Consider the following 23,758-nt stretch of genomic DNA (forward strand, 5'->3'; position numbering starts at 1 on the left):
CAAAAACGTCAGCTTTCCTGCTCCTCTGATGCTGCTTGGCCTGCTGTGTTCATCCAGCTCTACACCTTGTTATCTCTTAATAATAGACCAATCCTTAGTGAAGTTAAGGAAGTGTAGAAAAGTGCCTGATTGGATAAATTTGACAAGGTGTAAGTATAAATTATAAATTATATAACTATCAAGGCCATTTAGGTTGTTTAGCAGTAATCATAAAGATAACACTCAGTTAAACCGCCCCATGTACATTTATTGGGCGTAACATTTCTAGCATAAAAGTGGCATTTTTTAAATCAATCACGAACTTCCTGGGGATTGCACTCAGAGAAATCTTGCAACAGCATTCCTGGAGGTAGTAAAATTATTGATAAAACATTCTGGATTTTCACATTCCCTTATATTATCTATGGATTTCCAAAGATGCCATCAGCATCAGTGCAGCATTGATTGCCAAAGCTGATGCTGTTAATGTCATGGTAATAGCAAATTCTAAGCTAAGGGAATCAAGATATGGTAATTGATCCAAGAGGTCACTATTTCCAATGAGCTCTGCAGTTTAAGCCAGCTCTCTTAGAATCCTGCAGACATGATTCAGTGAAACTTTCCAAGACCTCATTCATTAAATAATTGAGTAGGGTCAGAGATTGTAGAAGATCAGTTTCCACCACGTATACTCACAATATTAAAATTGAAACAATTGCTTATTTAGATGTGCTTGGGGGTGCATTTGATGGTCTGGTCGGTAATGTATCTGTTTAAGACCAAGTAGTCCACATCAGTTATAAAATCAAGTATCTAGAAATCTAACACTCATGTAGAGTAGCTAAAGGCGCTCATGAGTCAAACTTGTTCTTAATGAACTTCATTGTGATAGAATTGGTACTATAATTCTTTCTTTCTATAATTACTACTTTGTTATTGGTTTTGTTGCCACAGACTGGATTGAATTATGGGTTTCAAAGTTTCATTGTTAAGTCTTTTAGGAAATTTATGCAGGGTCATTTGGCTCTGTTTCACATTCTTTCAGTCTTCAGTCGAAATGTAAAGCTTATTATGAACCCAATGATCCAGTTATCATTTAGTTCTGTAATTAAGTGCTTTGACATTTACGAACCATTTCTGATAAGTATTGATCAGCAAATGATTCTGACCTCATTTAGAATACAATTTAGCACCATTACATGGAATAAGAAATCAAATATGAAAATTGAGTTGAACATTTTTTTTCTATTTCATAATCTCTTAAGCAAATTCATAATGCGACTGTGCACTCAAATGCCCCTCAGCTTAATGAGGTGTCACAGAATATTACAGGATCTTTCAGATTTTGAAACTCTCATTGCAGATCCTGAATAGAGACTATCGCAACTGCCTGTGAATAAAGTTGACTTAAAATGGCCGCCCATGGCTTTTCATCTGACAAGAGATGGCCTGAAAAGGTATTGGCAGTTGCGCACAGCAGATTTTCACAGCCAGACTTGGGGCTTCCACACAGAATCACCGAATAAGATAATGAAAGATCTCGGTGAGAGAAGAGGGGGAGTGTAGTCAGTGAGGCATCCCTGTTAAACGAGGCACAAATGAAAGTCTTTTATTTTGGAAACTGGTGTAACAGTTCCGTTTAATAAAATGTAAAAAGGGAAACATGACCCACCTAGTTAAAATATTTTCAGGTATTTGCAAATTACAGAAACAAGTACACAAGGATATATGTTAGTCAGATACATTAGGGACATTTAAGCAACTCTTGAATAGGCACATGGACGATAGTAAAACGTAAGGTAAACAGGGTAGTTTGATCTTAGAGTAGGAAAATAGTTCGGCACAACATCGTGGGATGAAGGGCCTGTACTGTGCTGTACTGTTCTCTGTTCTGTGTTCTATTTGTTCATACGGTAATAGTGGTAACTTCAGTTTTAGTGCATTAGACATCGGGCAATTTAATTAGATTTCTGTAGTCAGGCAGCTCTAAGAACAGAAGCATTTTTTGATGAGGAGCATTCTTGAAAAGCTTAGATCAAAGACACCTGGATACTAACTACAGTCCCAAGTTTGTTATTTAGTAAATGGAGAAAGAAAAGTCTGACTCCACAGTATTCCTAACATTTTAGGTAATTGTAAATTAGAAATGAAACCTACAAATTAGCATGAAAGGATTTCATTGCATTCCTATGAGCAATCAACTTTTGACAGCAAAAAGAGACCAATTTCATTAACAGGGATGATGAAGCGACGAATGGTGTAAATAGACAACATGTAAGAGGGCACTAAGAGCCAGTCAGCATGGTAGGGGGTATAAAGAGATTGTAAAACATGGACAGTGTGACTTCAAGAAAATAAACAGTTGCAGCTTCACAGCTTAGCAAGCAGTCTAGGTAAGGACAGAGACAAATTATAAGATAGGGAAAAGGATGAGGTCATGTTCTGTTGAATCCAAATAAGTTTCTTTGAATGACTTGTTAAAGTTGTGGAAGTGATTGAATTGGACCCTTATCAATGGATTTCAGATAGACACTGTCTTATTAAGTAAAGAAAATAGTATGAAAAGTCATTAGAATAGAGAGAATAAGGTTCATCTAAGAATGAAACTTCTGTTTTGAACCAACTTACAGCCTGCAGAAAGAAGGAATTGTGCTTGCAGCTACAAGACAGCGATTGTGTTTGTTTGATCTTCCAAGGTTGAGAGAGAGAAGCTGCACCCCAATATTTTAGCTTTGTTAAAAATCATAACATTAGATGAAACTATATAACTTCACTTATAACTAAGTTTTTATTGAAACTGATATTACAAATGTTATAACAATTAATAGAAATTAGTATCCTTTTGAATCTTCTGTAATAAGGTTAGTAGGGTTATAGGTTGTACAACAGAATTTTTAAAAATGTCTTTAGTGATAAGTGAGCATCCAGTTTATTGGCAGTTAACGTGATGCAGCTGACAAGTACCTGTGAAGGAGTATAACTATCAGAATTGGAATGTGATTGAATAAAATTCATTGCGAGATCCCAAGGACTGGTGATAAAGGTGTCAGGTAAACATCATGAGATCGTGGGAGGACCGAAGGCTGACTTGGAGTTGTCCATCATTGATCGTGTGTTTACAGGATTGGATGTGTAGGTTAGGGGAATGTGGCTAACAATGACATCAATGTTGCACGTAATCATTGTAACGAGGACTGTGTATAAAAATGCTGTACTTGGCTGAGAGAGAGAGACGGAGAGAGTGTCCCATGGAAATTGTTTCCAAGGACCTCTTCTAAGCTGCATTGGTAAAGAACTCTGAATAAAGATCGACTTGTACTGCTGGACACAAGACTCCTCTTTGACATCTCTCCATGACAGAAACCATCATTAAACAAATAAGGTTCCAGGAATATAGTAGCTACAATGCTTATGGAAAACTTTTTTGAACAAGGGTGTCATTTATTCATCGCAGGATCCAATATGAGGAATCTTTGGAAGTCGTTGAATTTTTGACCCACAGCTGCCACATTGTTTTGGCTGAACAGGAAAATCTTATGCTCTTACTCAGAAGCGTTTAGAGATTGATGATCAACTGTTTAACTTTATTATTGCACATATTTTGTGGCCATCAAATCCTAAAGAAGGACTTGAACTCTGACCTTCTAACTCAGAGGTAGGGGTGCTCCCAATTTGAAACAAGACCACAGTGTCTATATTTTTGTTATCACATCCTTCAATCAGAATATCAAGCCTTCTCAAGTTTCATTGCTGATTGAATTCAATCACAGTGTGAGTTTAGCCATTCAACAGAATGCTAAATTTTTACTCCTGCCATTTACAGAAGATTCACTCTTTCATTCCTTTGAATGAAAAACTCCATGAATGATTTAACTCAATTTCCTAACATGAGTTGAGACATACAATTAGAAGAAGGTAAAGGCAAAATAAGCATACTACATATTTAATGATGATGTGTGTTAAAGCAATAGTATCAAAGAAAATACCTGTGTACTAACACAAGAATTGGTTTGCTATTAACATCACAAGTTGACATCATAAGCTACTGTGACATTTCAGTCAATAACAGATAGCTAAGTCATTGCTATATAAGTTCTAGCCTCTTCAACTTTCCATTCTCGCAGCCTAGTGTCAACACATGTCTAAGTGCACAATTTGCTGTTGGTCCCCTTCAATATATTGACAAACATAATCAGCATGCAGCACATGACAAATGAGGGCAAACACTGTACACAAGCACACTTATTCAAGGCATTTTTTTTTTCTCTCTCCAGCGTCTCCTCTGTGCAAGTAACAAAATTGTGCTTACCTAAAATCAGACCCTGTTCTTTTGCCATTTTCTGGTACTCCTGGATCAGGACACATGTCAGCTGGCACCAGAGCAACTCCACCTTGACTTACTGCAACACAGAGAAAATGACAGTCTATATCACCTGGGCATAGATTTGTTGCAGGTAATCTAACAAAATCAAATATTTTCAATTTCATTTGAAATATTATTTTCTCAAACTAAAAATGCATTTTGTTGAACTAATCAAAAACATCCAACACTAATGTTATGTCACTGTAACCCATTTAATTCCAAAAGACCCAGTGTGAGATCACAAAGGGTCGGACAATAATTCATGAGCGCTTCTTTCAGATTGCTCAGAAAGTGAAATGTTGATTACTGTCGTCCTTAAGGGTGATACGTCTTTTAAGACTGATAATTAGCTCACAGCATTACATTGAACTGTTTGATTCAAATCATACTGATTGTTCTGTTTAGGATTCACTGAAATAGAAACAAAAAATCAACTTTGTTTCCTTATTGTGCTAATATTAAAATAACTCAGCGATTCATTGGAACACCTCCTGTCCTCAAAGATTCTGATCCCGTCTTCAACCTCAGAACAGGTGAGTAACGAAGGGAGTTATGGACTCATCTACTGTTCCAGAATTGAGCTGTTCTAAACCACAAGCCTTATTTAACTCCTGCCTGTCAATGGGTAGACAATCAGGAACAACACGGGAGAGGTGATGTGTTTGACTATCAGCCAGAGACTAAGTGTTGAGGACCAAGATTAGGTCACATTAAATATTACAGTTGAACTTAACTCTATCCTCACCTGAGATCCACAGGAAAGCACTGTCCAGCAAGGAACACCGAGAACATTGAGACAACAGAACAATTCTGGCTTACTTTGTCTTTTGAGTTTGTTGTCAGCAGGTAGTTTGTGGCCATATTCTCTCTGCCCCAAATGAGATCAGTTGAACCAGCAACTGGATTTTGCTTCTTTGTTTGACTCATTTCCAGACTAGGCCGAGCATGGAGGACAGAATTTATTTCCAGCAACATAAGAGAAACTTGCTGCATTAGTTGGAATTTCTTCCTGTCCTGATAATATGATCGTATTCAGTTTTGATTCATGCCTCAAGTACTTTGCATTGCATTAGATTGAAACAAACATGTGCCATAAACACGGCATTGTTCAACTTCCTTCATTGGAGAGTTTAATGACCCATATCATCTAATGACATTTTTCTGAATAAACCATTTATGCCATGCTAAAATGTACTGTTTGTGAAAGCTTTCTTTTTGTTATTCAGGCCAAATGTAGGTATAGAACAAAAAAACAGAATGCAATACTGCAAGATTTTATCACTTTACACAAGTTGATAGGATTTAAAGCTCTCATGCTGCAGTTTCTAACATTGTAAATAAATGTGGTTACAAACTATAATTATCTTATTAAAACTTTGCATTGGTATTTGAAAAAATATCACTGGGTTTTTGGGTTGCAACTAAGTAACATGTTGATTTCAGGTGGTTTCACTTGGAGAAACAACTGTTCCAGGAGTGGAACAGTTGGAGGACAAAAGAAGCCTTATGCACTGTCATAATACAGTCTTACAGATTGTCCGCTGGCACTGATAGATCCTTGTCAGAAACGCATTCTTATGCAATCATGATCATATTTGACTTTTTTTTAATGTTGCAATGTGAGATTCCATCACGTAGTCATAAAAGTTCCTTTAACCCCTAGCTCTGCATTCCTGCAGGATGTAGAGGAAAAGCTCTCCCAATGAATAGAATAGAATCTCGATAGTATGGAAGCAGGTCATTTGGCCCATCGACTACACAGCGATCCTCTGAACAGCATCCCACCCAGACGTACTCCTTACCCTATCCCTGTAACCCTGCATATTCCATGGCTAATCAACCTAGCCAACACATCCTGGAACACTATGGGCTTTTTAACCTGGCCAATCGACCTAACCTACACAACTTTGGACTGTGGGAGGAAATCCACGTAGATACGTGGAAAATGTGCAAACTCCACACAAACTGTCACCCATTGGTGCAATTGAATGTGGTTCCCTGGCGCTAAGAGGCAGCAGTGCTAATCACTGAGTCACCATGCTACCCCTGGTGGCAATGGAATCGGAGAAGAGCAGAAAGTCACCAGGAGGATAATTCCAGGTTTGAAGAGCCCTTTCTTTCAGAATATGTTGTTTTTTTGAATAATATAGTCACTTTAGATTTATAATTGCAAACTGTTTTTGCTCAAATACCAGTTTATTCTTTACATTTTTGCACACATTGTGGCAAGTGAATATCATTCACTTTACACAGCCTGGCTGAGAAATTGTTTATAGACAGTGGTGAGCAGATAGAATGCACCCAGGCCAAAGGTTGGCCTTTTCATTATCTGCGTCCAGCACATCCAAAGGCAGCTTGACCATTTTCCATTTTTAAAGGGTCTCTTGTGTCACTCGCATCTGAAAAGCAAATCCTAGACAGTCAGGAAGTAGATAAAATGTGGATAAATGTAACTTCAAGAGTGTTTGCGACCTCTCTGGCCTCACAACAAAGCTATCCCTTTCTTAAAACTCTACATTTTGGTGGAAGTCACTGCTGGGCCACCTATAAATCCGGTCGAGCAGGCACAGCTTCTGTTTTACAGTGGTGTAGTTTGGAAATGAGTTTAAGCAGAGAGGCAAAAGGCCTAAAGCAGGTATTTGTTACCTCATGGACAATGCAAAATACCTGCTATCCGTATTCGGTGATAAGTAACCTGAACATCAATGGTGGATTGGGCATCTTTCAGGCACCCTGGGACACAGAATACTGTTTTCCAGAATGGTCTTCAATTTTGGTCTACAAAATGGGACAGGGATATTGACTTTTTACCCAACTCTGAATTGGAATTATACAGTCCTAATACAAATGGGTATGTGTAAATTGAAAACTGCTTTCCTCTCTGCAACACAATCTAAGTTAGCATTTCCTACAGCAAATAAGCTCCTGTTAATAAGATGAACAATATAACAACAATTGACGCAAATGAAGGTGGGTTTTTGTTCATGCTGTCATGATTAAGGTCATCTAAATTCTTAGTAAAGAAATCTTTAGCTTCAAATTTACTACAAATATAAGGTGACTGTTCAATTCAAAAATGAAAATGAATCAATGTGGACAATATAGAGAATAAGGATGATTGTGGAGCTGAATATAATGGTGTTATACCATATAATCAATTGAAAGAAAGGCGTTAATAACTATTATTATTGATATACAATGAATTTTAAAGGTTTTAGGATAAGACATGACAACACATGTTCATAGTGAGATGGGAAATTTAAAGGAATGTGTTTTTGAGAACTGTGTTGCAACGAAGCAGGTGAAACATTAGATTGGAAATCAAATAACAAATTACATTCTAGCAGGGAATACACTCCAGAAATCCAAACTACGTATTGGAATAAGTTAGAGGTCAATGAATTCCGTCCACAGCTAAATTTAAGGGCAAATACAGTGAAGATTTGAATTTACATTGAAGGTCCTCCATGTTGTTCTATAGTGGTTGAACCTCTGAGCTGATGTACACGCCTGTTATATATAGATTTCTATCTACATCATACAAAAAAATCTAACATTCTTTAAGGTTATGGATTACACGAAAAGCAGTGCAAACAAAACCCGATTGTACTCATTTGAACTTTGACATCTGCTCCAAGGCGTAATACAGTTTAAAGAGATAAAATAAAATCCTTGGTGGTGACTGTAATCAAAGCAAGAATCCACTTTGAAATTGTTTCAATTAGATGAGGTAAAATAAACCTCTCCTGTCTGAGCAAAGCACCTTTAGAAATCCAAGTATTTATCAAAATTCTGAAATCAAACAGACATTGTATTGATAAATTACAAAATTTACATGTAAAAATGCATTTCTTCAGACTTCACTGAAGCAGCTCCAAATGAAACAGTGGTATATTTTATTGAACCTCACAAAAGCGAGTAAAACAGAAGGAAATCTGTCATGAGCTCTGTAATGCAACCAAACATCAGTGTGTGGGATTTTCTAACACTCATTAGTTCACATGGCAATTGACTAACTACAATGTGGGTGCAAGCATATTTATATAGGCCATTCTGGGAGCAATCGTTTTCAGGTCAGATTTAAATTGCTTGTGCACAAATTATTCCTGTATTTAGTAAGCTGCTGTTAACAGCTTTCTGGAAAGCAATGGTTACGTAAGAATAGGAAATAAATTTAATGGATCATTACACTGTGATAATTTATAAGTGTAATTCAGATTGACAATGAACTATGTTAACTCACCCATAGCCTTGTTGCTGCAACTTTATTATACTTCTTCACAAATCTAAATTCAAAGAGGTGTGTAAATCTGGCTAGTTTGTGGTACTCTCACCTTGGAGTCAAACCATAAAGTCAAGCTCCATTCTAGGATTTGAGCACACAATTTGGAATGACACACAAATGAAGCATGGAGGTGATACTTCCTCCTGCAATGAATCATTTGTTATAAGACACAAAAATATAAGGTTATACAGGGCATATGGCACAGAAACAAGACAATCAGCCCAGTCAGACCACTACTGTGTTTACACTCTATTTTAGCCTCCTTCAATCTTTTGTTATCTAATTTAGTATTGCAACCATCTGTCCCTTTTTCCCTCAAATGCTTATCTAGCTTTTCCATAAATGCATCTATCATACTTGCTTTCACTGGACACTGTGGCAACAAGTTTCACATTCTATGGGTAAAGTAGTTTCTTCTGAATCCCTGGGTATTTCTTTGTGACTTTTTTACATTGATGATCTCTTGTCACGTTCTTCTCTAGAAGAGGGAACGTGATCTCTGCCCACACTAACAAATTGTTCATTATGTTAAAGACCTGCATTATGTCACACCTCAGCCTTTTTTCAAGAGAGCCTGTCAATCGTTTCCTACTATATATAAAAGCATGCATTTTGGCTATAAACCACATGAAACTTCTCTGTACCATCTCCAGTGCTCTGATAGAAGTTTGTTTTTTTTTTGAGAGCAAGTGTGAATGCAGGGCTAAAATCAAGTGGTACTTCTGGGTGGCATGGTGGCACAGTGATAGCACTACTGCCTCACATTGCTCGGGACACAAGTTCAATTCCAGCCTCTAGTGACTGTCTGTGTGGAATTTGCACATTCTGCCTGTGTCTGCATAGGTTTGCTCTGGATACTCTGGTTTCCTCCCACAGTTCAAAAATGTGCAGGTTAGGTGGATTGCCCATAATGTCCAGGGATGTGCAGGCTAGCTGGATTAGGTGTGGGAAATGTAGGGTTACATGGATAGGATAGCAGGGTGGGTCTGGGTGGGAAGCTCTTTGAAAGCAGTGTGGATTTGATGGACTGAATGGCCTACTTCCACACCATAGGGATTCTATGATTCCACTCAGGCCAGGTTTTCTGTTGGCATTGCATTCTCCTCAGCTCAGTGCTCATTAACACGTGGGTAAAATTTTGAATCTTACTAGCAGGGAGATCAGCCCTACATGAACTTACGGGTTCCAATATCTGTGCGCTATATTTGAAAAATAACCCAGTTGGCACTTTACTCTCTGAAGCCTGGGGCATCATTCAACCTCTGTAAATCACCTACACCCACCTCTAGATTTACCAATGCCCAGCAAAAAGTGATACTGCAGCTCAGCAATGTCTCCTGTGAAGTTGTCCAGGACAAAAGAGAAGTGCCTTGCCCCAACATATCAATCACAGGCTATCGGACTGATGAAGGCAGCCTGGGCAGAGGTGGCTGTGGAGATTACCATAAGGGTGGGTCAAGAGAACTGGCTCCAGTGCCCCAAAAAAGATTAGGGCATGTACCATTGTCTACTCAGTGCTTTATGCCCCAATGATTGAGGTAGCATTGTAAAGTTGCCATTGCACAGAAGTGTCACATGCAAGATTGGGTGCCAGACACCTCCACCAATAGCTTCAGGTCTGTCACTTCAACACGTCTATCAACAACATATTTTGTTTTAATTCTTCCACGGCATTGGCATGGGCAGCACATGACACCTACAAATGTCCTAGAACTGATTGGCTTGTTTGCTCACCTCAAAGAACAGCTCGGAGTCAACCACATTATTGTGGATTTGGAGTCAAATGTAGGTCAAACCAGATAAGGATGACATAATTGCTTGCTGAAACGACATCAATGAAACACGGAATCGTTCTATGGCACGATTACCGAGACTGGCTTTATATTCCAGATTTATTCATCAAATTTAAATTCCACCAGCGGCCATGCTGGGGTTTGAATCCATGTTCCTAGAACTTTAGTCTGGGCTTCTGGATTACAAGTCTATTGGCTTTACCAAGAAATTCCATGTGTGTGAAGTAATCTGATATTTTAAAAGATGTGAGAAATAGTATCTGTGTTTATTTGTTTTCTTCTTATACAGAATACTTTCTCAAACCTGTCTGAAATATATTTGGTTGCATTCGTTATAATAAGCTACCAAAATAAGTTTCCACTGATGGGTACACAAAGCGGATTGGCCATCCATTATTTCTTCTAGGTTTCTGGCATCAAAGCTGTGTTTATTCCTCCTCTAGTAACGAACTATCTTGTTGGGGGTTTGAAGTATTCATTAATTCCTGATGTCAATTAATAATTAGGCTTATCTCAGTAATACAAAGGAGTGAATCATTGTTTCACATTACTGTTGTTCTTCATACTTCCAGTCTAGCAGCCCAGAGATTGATCTTTCAGGTGTTTTACACTAATATGACCAAATTCAGAACTTGAGGAAAAAAAAGATACTTCAGCAAACTCATTGTATTGCAAATGTAAGCTTGCACAACCATGACATTTCTTCAAGTTTTGCTGTAATACTTCAGCTCATTTAAAATAAACTACTGATTATTAATCAATTAATCTCCCTTGATTTTCCTAATTCACAATGATATGAATGTAAATATGAACAATGCTTTCACCAGTGATTGCTCAGTTGACAAATATACGATTTAGTGTAAAGATCGGAAGGGTAGACCAGAAAAATCTCATGTTCAATTTCCTGCCCTGCTAATTACATGAAATGTGACAAAATTTCATGTTCACAACTGTATCATGGGGTAGAAAAATGCAAAAGACTAGTCTTGTATCTGGTTCCCATTATGATTCTGTGTGGCCACATGGATGGAGTCTAAAAGGTATACTTTATTATCAGGATGTCATACCATTCCATGAGCTACTGCCTTTAAGGAAGGAGAGACAAAGCTGGAGAAGGGGGAATTTACAAAGTGCTTGTGGCAATTGTGGCTCAATAATGCTTTCTTAACGTTTCTTTGAATCAGACAATAAATGAAACTTTGGGAAATTTTCCTACCCACTTATGCCCTCAGTGAAGTAAAAGCTAAATCCCAGAAGCTTGTTCTGGGCCAAAATGTCATTTGGGGCAGGAATTTTTTACATTTTAGATTAGCTTGATGAGTACACAAATGAAAAAAGGACTGAGCAATGAATGCATGTCATGACTGTACAGAGTGACGAAAATCAATCGTGACATATGCAAATATCACCCACTCTCAAATTCAGAAATCATACAGATTATGTGTTAATGATAAATGCATTTGTGAAGTTAAAAGATAATGTATGCAGAGCTGAATATGTCAGAAGTATATTTCCCCAAAGAATTCTGTGTCACTCTCTGCAAACTAAATTTAATCCACCAAGACCTGAGAAAACTGAAGTATGAAGTTTGATGCTTAATCTTTAAAAAGAAAGTATGGTGGTTAAAATCAAACCCCTTTATGTTTTCTAGTGTTTTATGGGTAAAATGTCTATCACTTCACATGATTTACTTCAACAAACACATGACTGACTCCCTCCCCACCCCACCCAGACCATAGACATGGTGGGCCGAAGGGCCAGTTCCTGTGTTGTACCGTTCCCTGTTCAATGTTTTATTACCAAGAGACAACCTGCTATTATAGTTGAACCTGCTAGTTTCAAGTTGAATTCAACCACTTGCTGGAGGTGGAACAAAATATTGTGGGATTAGGAAATGGCAGAAACATTAAACAAAATATTGTGTTCTGGTCTTCATTGTACAAGACACAAATTAAATACCAGGAATAGAGAGTAACGAGGGAACTAATAAAATTGACAATCTACAAAGAATTAATGCAAGTAGAGAAAAAGAATTAGAGAAACCTGAGGGTTTAAAAGTTGATAACTCCCTGTTACTTGTTGGCTTACATCCTAGCATTGTGAAAAGGATAGTTGCAGAGATAATGGAGGCACTGATTCTTGCCTTCCAAAGTTCCATGGGTTCTAAAATGGTTCCAGGAGGTTTTTGAAGTCGACAAATGTAACATCACTATTCAGAGAAGGAGGGGGGGAGAAAACAGAGAACTATTGGCCAGTTAACCAGACATTAATAGTTGAGAAAAGTGTGGAATCTGTTCTAATGATCAAAACTTTTAATTTGTTTTATTTATGTCAAGGCCAGTCATGTTTATTAGAATCATTTGAGGATGTGCTTGGTTGGTTGGATAAAGGGGAACTAGTAAATATAGTGAACATGGATTCCTTATGGAAAGTTGGTAATATGCTACACAAGGTTAACACATAAGAGAAAACTTTTGGATGATATATTCGCATTGTCGGGAGCATTGGTCATTAGGCAGAATGCAGAGAAAAGTGAAAAAATAGGGCATCTTCAAGTTGGCAGGTTGCAGTATATGCAGTGCTCCAAGCATCAGTAATTGTACCTTGATTATTTAAGATTTGTATTAATTACTTGGGGCCAAATCTTACAAGAGATCAGCTAAGAGTCCATTTTAGTGAGTTCCATGCAGCGTTTCTCTCAGCAAGCCTGAGAACATTTTCTCACGCTTTCTTCCCAAACTCACCTCATGAACTATCCACCTTAAGTCCATAGCGCCCTGCTCATTGTAATCTGCCATTCATCACTGGTACGAGTATTGGCCGCTGCCAGAACATTCCAGGATTCCTGGTGCTAATGCCATCTTGGAAGCTCAACTGTGCACATAGTCAAGTGCTAGGAGTCCACATTTGCCCTGCACAGCTCGCTTTACTTACCCACACATATCAAGCAGAGGATAATTTGCATGGTGGTCTGTTGACGGGGATCTGAAAGCTTTGGCAAATGGATATCCCTGTGAAATTTGTCAGGGAGAAATCTGCTTGCTGTTTTCCTCACCATCAGGTTTACAAACGATTTAATCCCAGCACCAGTAATGGCAAGGGATATTGAACTTTTCGATGAAAGTTGACCTCAACAATGGTTGAGAATATTGAGAACAGAAGAACATAATTAACGACACAAAACATATGAATCTATTTTTATGTCTGGAAAGCTGTCATGTTTTCCCACCTTTGCTTCTACTATATGGTCTACACCTGAACCAGAGGGGTACCAATACCCTGGGGGGGAGATTTGCTAATGCTCTTCGGGAGGGTTTAAACTAATTCAACAGGGGGGTGGGAACCTGAATTGTAGCTCCAGTGTACAGGAGGTTGAGAGTAGTGAGGTCATAAATAAGGTTTCAAGGTTGCAGGAGTGTACCGGCAGGCAGGAAGGTGGTTTGAAGTGTGTCTACTTCAATGCCAGGAGCATCCGGAATAAGGTGGGTGAACTTGCAGCATGGGTTGGTACCTGGGACTTCGATGTTGTGGCCATTTCGGAGACATGGATAGAGCAGGGACAGGAATGGTTGTTGCAGGTTCCGGGGTTTAGGTGTTTCAGTAAGATCAGGGAAGGTGGTAAAAGAGGGGGAGGTGTGGCATTGTTAGTCAAGGACAGTATTACGGTGGCAGAAAGGACATTTGATGACAACTCGTCTACTGAGGTAGTATGGGCTGAGGTTAGAACCAGGAAAGGAGAGGTCACCCTGTTGGGAGTTTTCTATAGGCCTCCGAAAAGTTCCAGAGATGTAGAGGAAAAGATTGCAAAGATGATTCTGGATAGGAGCGAAAGTAACAGGGTAGTTGTTATGGGGGACTTTAACTTTCCAAATATTGACTGGAAACGCTATAGTTCGAGTACTTCAGATGGGTCAGTTTTTGTCCAATGTGTGCAGGAGGGTTTCCTGACACAGTATGTAGATAGGCCAACAAGAGGCGAGGCCACATTGGATTTGGTACTGGGTAATGAACCAGGCCAGGTGTTAGATTTGGAGGTAGGAGAGCACTTTGGTGATAGTGACCACAATTCGGTTACGTTTACTTTAGCGATGGAAAGGGATCGGTATATAAAGCAGGGCAAGAGTTATAGCTGGGGGAAAGGCAACTATGAGGCGATGAGGCAAGATTTAGGATGCATAGGATGGAGAAGGAAACTGCAGGGGCTGGGCACAATTGAAATGTGGAGCTTGTTCAAGGAACAGCTACTGCGTGTCCTTGAGAAGTATGTACCTGTCAGGCAGGGAGGAAGTGGTCGAGCGAGGGAACCGTGGTTTACTAAAGAAGTTGAATCTCTTGTCAAGAGGAAGAAGGAGGCTTATGTAGAGATGAGGCGTGAAGGCTCAGTGAGGGCACTTGAGAGTTACAAGTTAGCCAGGAAGGACCTAAAGAGAGAGCTAAGAAGAGCCAGGAGGGGACATGAGAAGTCTTTAGCAGGTAGGATCAAGGAAAACCCTAAAGCTTTCTATAGGTATGTCAGGAATAAAAGAATGACGAGAGTAAGATTGGGGCCGGTCAAGGACAGTAGTGGTAAGTTGTGCGTGGAGTCCGAAGAGATAGGAGAGGTGCTAAATGAATATTTTTCGTCAGTATTCACGCAGGATAAAGACAATGTAGTCGAGGAGAATACTGAGATACAGTCTATTAGACTAGACGGGATTGAGGTTCATAAGGAGGAGGTGTTAGCAATTCTGGAAGGTCTGAAAATAGATAAGTCCCCTGGGCTGGATGGGATTTATCCTAGGATTCTCTGGGAAGCTAGAGAGGAGATTGCAGAGCCTTTGGCTTTGATCTTTATGTCGTCATTGTCTACAGGAATAGTGCCAGAAGACTGGAGACTAGCAAATGTTGTCCCCTTGTTCAAGAAGGGGAGTAGAGACAACCCTGGTAATTATAGACCAGTGAGCCTTACTTCGGTTGTGGGTAAAGTGTTGGAAAGGATTATAAGAGATAGGATTTATAATCATCTAGAAAGGAATAATTTGATTAGGGATAGTCAACACGGTTTTGTGAAGGGTAGGTTGTGCCTCACAAACCTTATTGAGTTCTTCGAGGAGGTGACCAAACAGGTGGATGAGGGTAAAGCGGTTGATGTGGTGTATTTGGATTTCAGTGAAGCGTTTGATAAGGTTCCCCATGGTAGGCTATTGCAGAAAATACGGAGGCATGGGATTGAGGGTGATTTAGCGGTTTGGATCAGAAATTGGCTAGCTGTAAGAAGACAGAGGGTGGTGGTTGATGGGAAATGTTCATCCTGGAGTTCAGTTACTAGTGGTGTACCTCAAGGATCTGTTTTGGGGCCACTGCTGTTTGTCATTTTTATAAATGACCTAGATGAGGGCGTAGAAGGATGGGTTAGTAAATTTGCGGATGACACCAAAGTCAGTGGAGTTGTGGATAGTGCAGAAGGATGTTGTAGGTTACAGAGGGACATAGATAAGCTGCAGAGCTGGGCTGAGAGGTGGCAAATGGAGTTTAATGCGGAAAAGTGTGAGGTGATTCACTTTGGAAGGAGTAACAGGAATACAGAGTACTGGGCTAATGGTAACATTCTTGGTAGTGTGGATGAGCAGAAAGATCTCGGTGTCCATGTGCATAGATCACTGAAAGTTGCCACCCAGGTTGATAGCGTTGTTAAGAAGGCGTACAGTATGTTAGGTTTTATTGGTAGAGGGATTGAGTTTCGGAGCCATGAGGTCATGTTGCAGCTGTACAAAACTCTGGTGCGGCCGCACTTGGAGTATTGCGTACAGTTCTGGTCACCGCATTATAGGAAGGATGTGGAAGCATTGGAAAGGGTGCAGAGGAGATTTACCAGGATGTTGCCTGGTATGGAGGGAAGGTCTTATGAGGAAAGGCTGAGGGTCTTGAGGCTGTTTTCGTTAGAGAGAAGAAGATTAAGAGGTGACTTGATAGAGACATACAAGATCATCAGAGGATTAGATAGGGTGGACAGTGGGAGCCTTTTTCCTCGGATGGTGATGGCTAGCACGAGGGGACATAGCTTTAAGTTGAGGGGTGATAGATATAGGACAGATATCAGAGGTAGGTTCTTTACTCAGAGAGTAGTAAGGGCGTGGAATGCCCTGCCTGCAAAAATAGTAGACTCGTCCACTTTAAGGGCATTTAAATGGTCATTGGATAAACATATGGATGATAATGGAATAGTTTAGGTTAGATGGGCTTCAGATTGGTTTCACAGGTCGGCGCAACATCGAGGGCCGAAGGGCCTGTACTGCGCTGTAATGTTCTATGTTCTATGTTCTATGTTCTATATTCTGTTGAATATTATTAATTAACTCAACAGAAAGCTTGTTTTCAATCAACCCAAAACATACATTATTTTAATATTTACTTCAATTGGAAAAATATTTGAACTAGTCAAAGACCAGAAATTCCACAAACACAATAATTTGTTGATAAGTCCACCGTTGAAGATGAGAATGCAAACTAACTAAATAATTCAATCAACAGGTGGATCAAAATTACAATGTTGCTCGCCAGCTGCCTTTTCCTTATGCTATACCTTTATGTTCACTGAAAACTTACAATAGCCTACTTCTGTCATTGTCAGAAATCCATTAAATGCACTTTCTAGCAGAGCACCACAGTGACTGCAAAAAGTTTCCGTGACTCGTCTTCCACTACTTAGCGAAGGGACGCTGAAGCTAACTTTACCAAGTCAGCTGAAATGAGTTCACTCAGTGCAGAGTAGGGTTTGAATTTGGCTCAAAGAGGTAACTTTTTCAAAATAAAAGTAAATATTTAGTTATTTGCATAACTGCAGGTCTTGATCAAAGTTGAGCAGAAACACGTCTTTGCACTGGAGCGTGAAAAAACATTATACAGTTGTAAATGGGGAATAGATACTTGCTTTGCAGTTGAAAATATGAATCCCAAGAGTTGTGTCGTCTGATCTAATGCCAGGGTTAAGGACAATACCCTCAGGCTCCAGAAGAACCTTAGATTTCTTGGGAAAGCATTTAATTGTTGTGGCCTTATTACATAGAACATAGGACTAAGAAAAAAGGTTCTGCTTAGGAATAATGAACAGCTATGGGCAAAGTTAAAAAAGACAAAGCCACAAACCGAAGAACATTTGGACAGCTGACTGTACCATTCACAAATTTGCATAAGGTAAACAAAACCAATGAATTGAATGCATGGCTCAAGGGCTGATGTGGGAGACCTAAGTTTCAAATCATTGAGCACTGGCACCAGAACAGTTGAAAGAGATTTGCTGTACCACTGAGATGACCTTCATCTGAACTGCGGTGCGATTAGTTTCCTGGTGAATTGTATAACGAGAGCTACAGAAAGAATTTTAACCTGAATAGAGCAGGAATGGCTGCGGGGTGGGGGGATCCAGAGTTGGTGGTGTTGGGAAGAGGAAGAGGAGGTTTACATAAAGAGGATTTGGAGAGATTTAGACGAAAGTAAATGCAGCTGTGGAGGTAGCAAATTTGGTAATAATGAAGTGATTATGGCTAGAAGGAGAAGAAACTAGGACCTTAACAGTGCTCAAGCAAATAAAGTCAGATAAGGGAAAAATATTGTAATGAGTGCAGAATTAAAAGCTCTTTTTTTTCGAAATGCCCACAATATTCATAACAATCAGGATGAACTGTTAGCCCTAATAGAAATAAATGGGTATGATATGATAGCTATGCCACAGATATTGTTTTAACGTGACCATGGCTGAGACCTGAATGTTCAGGGGTATTTGAGATTTTACAAAGACAAGATGAAAAGGAACTGGGCTAGGACTGTTAATGAAGTATGTTGGGTTAGGATGAGTACAGTAGTGAGAAATGATCTTGATTCAGAGAATCAAGATGTAAAATTGGCTTGGGAGCCTAGAAATAAGAAAGAAGAAAAGAAGGAAGTCACTGGTGGTAACATATGAAGGCCCACTGACAGTAGGTAAACTGTCAGAAATATTACAAGTCAAGAAATAACAGAGGCCTGTAATAAAGGTACAATAAAAGTCATAGAATCCCTACAGTGTGGAAACAAGCCCTGCAGCCCAACAAGTCGACACTGAACTTCACAGCACCCACCCAGACCCATCCCCCTAATCTACACCTTCCTGAACACCACAGGCAATTTAGCATGGCCAATCTACCTAACCTGCACATCTTTGGACTGTGGGAGGAAACCAGAGCACCTGGAGGAGACCCATGCAGACACAGGGAGAATGTGCAAACTCCACATAGACAGTTGCCCAAGGCTGGAATTGAACCTAGGTCCCTGGTGCTGTGGGGCAGTAGTGCTAACCACTGTGCCACCATACCACCCCTTCATCTACATGAACAAATCTTCATGTACAGTGGGCAAATCAAATTGACAGAGGCAGTCTGGAGTATGGTTTAATAAAGTGTATTCAAGACAGCTCCTAAGAACAATATAATCTGTGAGCTAGCAGGAAATAGGTAATATTGGACCTGGTAAAACAAAATGAAACAGCACTCAAATCTAGTAAACATCTTCTGGGGATGAGTGAACATAACGTGACAACCAAAACACATATAGACTGAGGTTGACAAATTGGAAATTGAATCTAGAATTTTAAATCTAAATAAATGCAATCACAAGGCTACAATGACAAAGTTGATGAAAATAGATGAAAAAGTCAGACAGCAATGAAGTAGTGCTGAACACAAACAGATAACTCATAACTCTCAACTGATATATTCTAAGGAGAAGGAAAAATTAAGAGAAGGATGCATCTGCTGTGGCTAACTGAAGAATTGGAAGATGGTATGCAATTTTAAAAATGAGAATAACCTGCCATGCTTAGCAATAGGTTAGAAGATTTGCAGTTTTAGAAACCAGAATAGGATGATGAAAGTAAATGAGGGGGAAATTTGAAGACTAGAGTGGAGAAGCAAAGAAATCTAAAAAGGCAGTAAAAGCTTCAAGTATATAAAAAGGAAAACAAAATAAGTGTGGGGAATTAGTAAGCAGGTAAAAAAAAACTCGGTCACAGATGATGAACAGAAATACTGTATTCAGGGATGGAAGTATACAGGAAACAATAAACCAGTCAGCATAGCACCTGGTATTGGGAAAATGATGGAATGCATCGGTTGAGAGATTGCAGCAGGGTCTTTAGAATATCATAGTACGTTCAGAGCTAACATGATGTTGAAGAGAAATCATATTTGACAGCTATTTGAGGATTTGACAAGGGTGATAGGTGAAAGAGATCCAGTAGATGGAATATACCTTAATTTCCAGATGGATTTCAATAAGGGATCACAGAAAAGGTTGATATGATCTGGGTGTGATATATGTTCACAAGGGAGTGAAAGCAGAATCTTTCAATATTTCCAGGGTAGAGGTCGATAGATTCTTGATTACCAAAGGGATGAAAGATTATTGTGGTATGCAGGAATATAGAGTCCAGGTTATGCTCCCATCAGTCATTGTCTTATTGAATGGAGGAGAAGGCTTGAAGGGCGAAGTGGCTAACTCTTGCTCCTTGTTCGTACAGTCATGAGGCGATCTTGTCAAAATGCCTATGGCTCTGACTGAACTTGACAGAGTAAATGTTAATAGGACACATCCCCTTCTGGAGAAGTCTGGAATGAGTGGACAAAGTTTAAAGATAAGGAGGTTTAAGGATAAGGATAAGGATAAGGACATTTAAGACAGAGATGAGGAGGAATTTCTTTTCTCAGAGACTGAATATGTGAGAAGGTTAAGTTAAGACAGATTTCACTTGTCCAGCGCAGTTAAGGGTTACGGGGTATGGGCTGGAATGTGGAATGAAGGCCAGATTCAGATCAGCAATGGCTTTGTTGAATGGTGAAGCAGGTTTGATCCAAAATACAGAGTTTCTTCCAATTTTCTTGAAAATTACAGATGCCAACAAATCAAAGAAAATAACCATTTGAATTGTCAGAAAATATATGATCAAAATATGACAAGCCTGTCAACTTGCAACATTTTAAAAAATTTGTTAAAAATCAGATTTTTTTTTGCAGACATTGGATAGATCACACATCAGTTGCTTCGGGGAATTGATTGTCACTCAAAGAACAAAGAAAGTAAAAGATTCTTCAGAGTAGCTTTTGCAGCCGAACACAGGGCAATGGAAAGCTTGTGGACTGCCAGGAAATGGGTCTTGAGACTGCATTGTGCAGTCAGGATGAGCTCTGACAGACAGACCATTAGATGCAAAAATCAATTTCTTGTGTGAGATTGCCTTGAGCTATTTTTGTGCAATAGTGAAAAAATGGGGATTTTGATTCTTCGATAATCATGGGGATCAATTAGGAGCTCTAAGTGGTGTAGTTCCACATGTAATACACACATCCTAATGCTATGGCAATAGTCGTTAAACAAGGCTCCAGCCATTCACTCTCATACTCAAGAGGACTAAATTGCTTGTTTGAGTTGGCCAGTCGGGTCCACTAAAAATGGACTAAATGAACTTATCAGTGGCTGAAAGCTGGGATAAGTTATTTGCAGGCTGACCCACCACTTATTTGGTCTGCTTTGCACCCATTTTTCAGGTTATAAACAGTGGATCAATTTCCACTTTGGCATGTCCGTTGCAGGTGAGAAGGGATCTCAAATAGTTGCAGGGTTAGAATCAAGGTTAGAATCAGCTGCTGGTGAAATGAAATTCTTTCCTTCTGCTAACCTGTAAAGGTGCAAAGTGCTGTATGTATTATATCTCCTAGGTAATCATGAGTGAAGAGTTTCCAACAAGCCCCTCGTTTGAAGAGTCCAAACAGCCATCTCAAAGATCACAGGTTACCACATTGTAAGTGCCATGCAGTTTTTTGACATATTGGCATGCTTTTTGAATTCATGGGTCTTGAGATTTTGGGAACGGTTTTCTTTGGTACAATTGTGGATAAATATTAAGTCACGGCACAAATTTATTTTTACATTGAAGTTGAGATTTTTTTTTAAACTGAGCTATAGTTATCTCAAAAGCCACTTAGGTTTAAGAAACCCACACTTTTTAAAAAAAATCTGAATGAAATCTTCCTTTTCAGTTCTGAAATTGTTCTGCCAAGTCTATATTTAATTCATCCTATTTCAACAGCAATAGAAATAAACTGATGCCAGTTAAAGTAATTTAATCTACTCTTACCGTTGCAGTTGAAGTTAAAACATTCTTGTTGCTATTTTTTGAAAAGAAAGCATAATCAACTTTTTTTATGCATTACGTGAAAATACCTCAAGACATTTGACAGGAGTATCACTAAAACCAATTTGACACCAAGCTACAAAAAAGTATTAGGGTAACTAAACAAAATTTCTAAGTTTTAGTGCAGATTTTTAAGGAGGAAAGAGAGAATAACAGATGGAGAAGTTCTAGATTTTAGCCTCTTGGCAGCTTGGCCATCAAATGAGGACCAATTAAATTGTTAATGCTAGGTGCCAGAGAGTACAGAGTTCTCAGACAGCTCTATAGCTGAAGGAAGTTACTGACAGGGAGAGGCGAGGCCATGGACAGATTTTAAAACAAGTACAAGAATGTTAAAATCAAGGTGATCGCTTAACAGGAAGCCAGAAAACAGCAGCAAGAACAGAGGTGACAAGTGAATGGGATTTGTTCTGAGCAAGGTGAGGAAAGGTCACTGGACCTGAAACAACATTAACCCTGATTTCTCTTCACAGATGCTGCCAGATCTGCTGAGCTTTTCTGGCAATTTCTGTTCCTGCATGGGGTGACCTCCAGTTTGCAAAACCTGGTCAAAGTGTGCATTGAAACAGTCAAGTTCAGAAGTAACAAAGTGTTGGATAAGGGTTTCTGGAGCAGAGGAGCTGACACAGGAACCAAACTGAATGGTGTTCCAGTGATAATCAGGCTAGTGCAGATATTTAATTGGAAGCTAATTTCAAGGCCAGATGGAACACAAATGTTATCAGCATACCGGTTCAGTTCCATGTGGCTTCCAGGAAAGGGGAGGATGGCATCATTAGTTACAGAATAGTGATTTTCCTGCTCATCCTATATTGGACGTATGCCAATTTAGAGACAGTGGAGGGATCAGGAGAGATGATGGAAACATGGAACTATATTAGTCCTGCCATTTTAGTAGTCAATTAATCTGTTCATGGTCTGGTTTCACAATCACTAAAATTAGCTGGTTTCTAATCCAATACATTTATCCTGGACTGTTTATCAAATTCAATATTAATATAATGCAGCTATGGCATTGGCTTTCAGAGGGTTATCCTACTTCCAGATCAGATACAGCAGTTTGATTTAAAGAAGTAGTTCTAGATCTCAGGTGGATTTCCTTTAAAACAAGCCCAACTGAACCATTGGTATTGTGAACCATCACAATTGTTGTAATTTCTGACAACAATTTCACAGAAATTATTTGGCAAAAAGACAATCATTAAGGTCAGGATTTAAAACAAAGTATGTCTTCATAATTTTGTAAAATTACAAGTATCTCGGCAAAATCTGGTAATATAATAGATTAAATAGTGCAATTGTTTTCATCAAAGACTACTTTTTATAGTCTATTTGATCACTAATAAGTCACATGATAGAAGACAAATTTACTAGGTGAGAACATGGAGATTGAAGCAGAGGCACAGGTTGATAACTTTGTACATTGAAGTCCTGGAATAATCGTCAAGTCACCATAGTCCAACTGGACCATAGGGCTGTGCTCTCATTAGAAAGAGACAACTGGTGGTAGTTTAACCAGAAGGTCACCTCACCTCAGGTGAGGCAAGAAGTTAAGTAGGTGGGACCTTCACTGGAACACCAGCTGGTGTGGGATTTTAACCTATGCTGCTGGCATCACTGTCTTGCAAACCAGCCATCCAGCCAACTGAGCTAACACGTTAAAGACTAGAAATGCGGCCATATTTTAAACAGAAGTGTGAGTGCAGGTCTTGAACAGATTCAGCAGGACCAATATGCAGGAGGAGCAATTCACCATTGCTTCGAGTTATTTAAGTTCACTATGTAGGAAAACTGCGTATTGCTATTTTTTTTCAAAGCATCTCATTAGGCTAAAAGTATCTTGACTAAAGTGAGTCTGTGCACAACTACTGACCAATGGACAACGAGATGCGGTGAAGTAAGGCCGTGTAATAAGTTGGACCTAACCTTGGCTCTCAAAATATTCTTTCAGTTTATCCACAAAAAATATTGGATAGGCACATAGGAACAGGAGTAAGCCTTTCAGCCCCTTGAGTCTGTTCTGTCTTTCAACTGGATCACAAATGATCTGTATCTTAACTCCATCCATCTTTTCAATTTTGTTCTGTAGCCAAAATACCCTGGTCAAACCAAAAATCTCTAAAGTTGAGTTTTAA

At 39.2% G+C, this 23,758-nt stretch overlaps 1 protein-coding gene across 1 annotated transcript in view; it reads right to left on the reverse strand.

The window, feature by feature from the left end:
* Positions 1–23,758, reverse strand: part of LOC109928798 (CUB and sushi domain-containing protein 1-like) — a 2,165,117-nt gene that overhangs the window by 725,664 nt on the left and 1,415,695 nt on the right. Inside the window, exon 8 of the mRNA XM_048597409.1 lies at positions 4,289–4,379. Within this exon, the coding sequence (XP_048453366.1) occupies positions 4,289–4,379 (91 nt within the window). The remainder of the gene's footprint in view (positions 1–4,288; positions 4,380–23,758) is intronic.

Source organism: Rhincodon typus, chromosome 5 (genome assembly GCF_021869965.1).
Source record: "Rhincodon typus isolate 14 chromosome 5, sRhiTyp1.1, whole genome shotgun sequence".
Taxonomy (NCBI): domain Eukaryota; kingdom Metazoa; phylum Chordata; class Chondrichthyes; order Orectolobiformes; family Rhincodontidae; genus Rhincodon; species Rhincodon typus.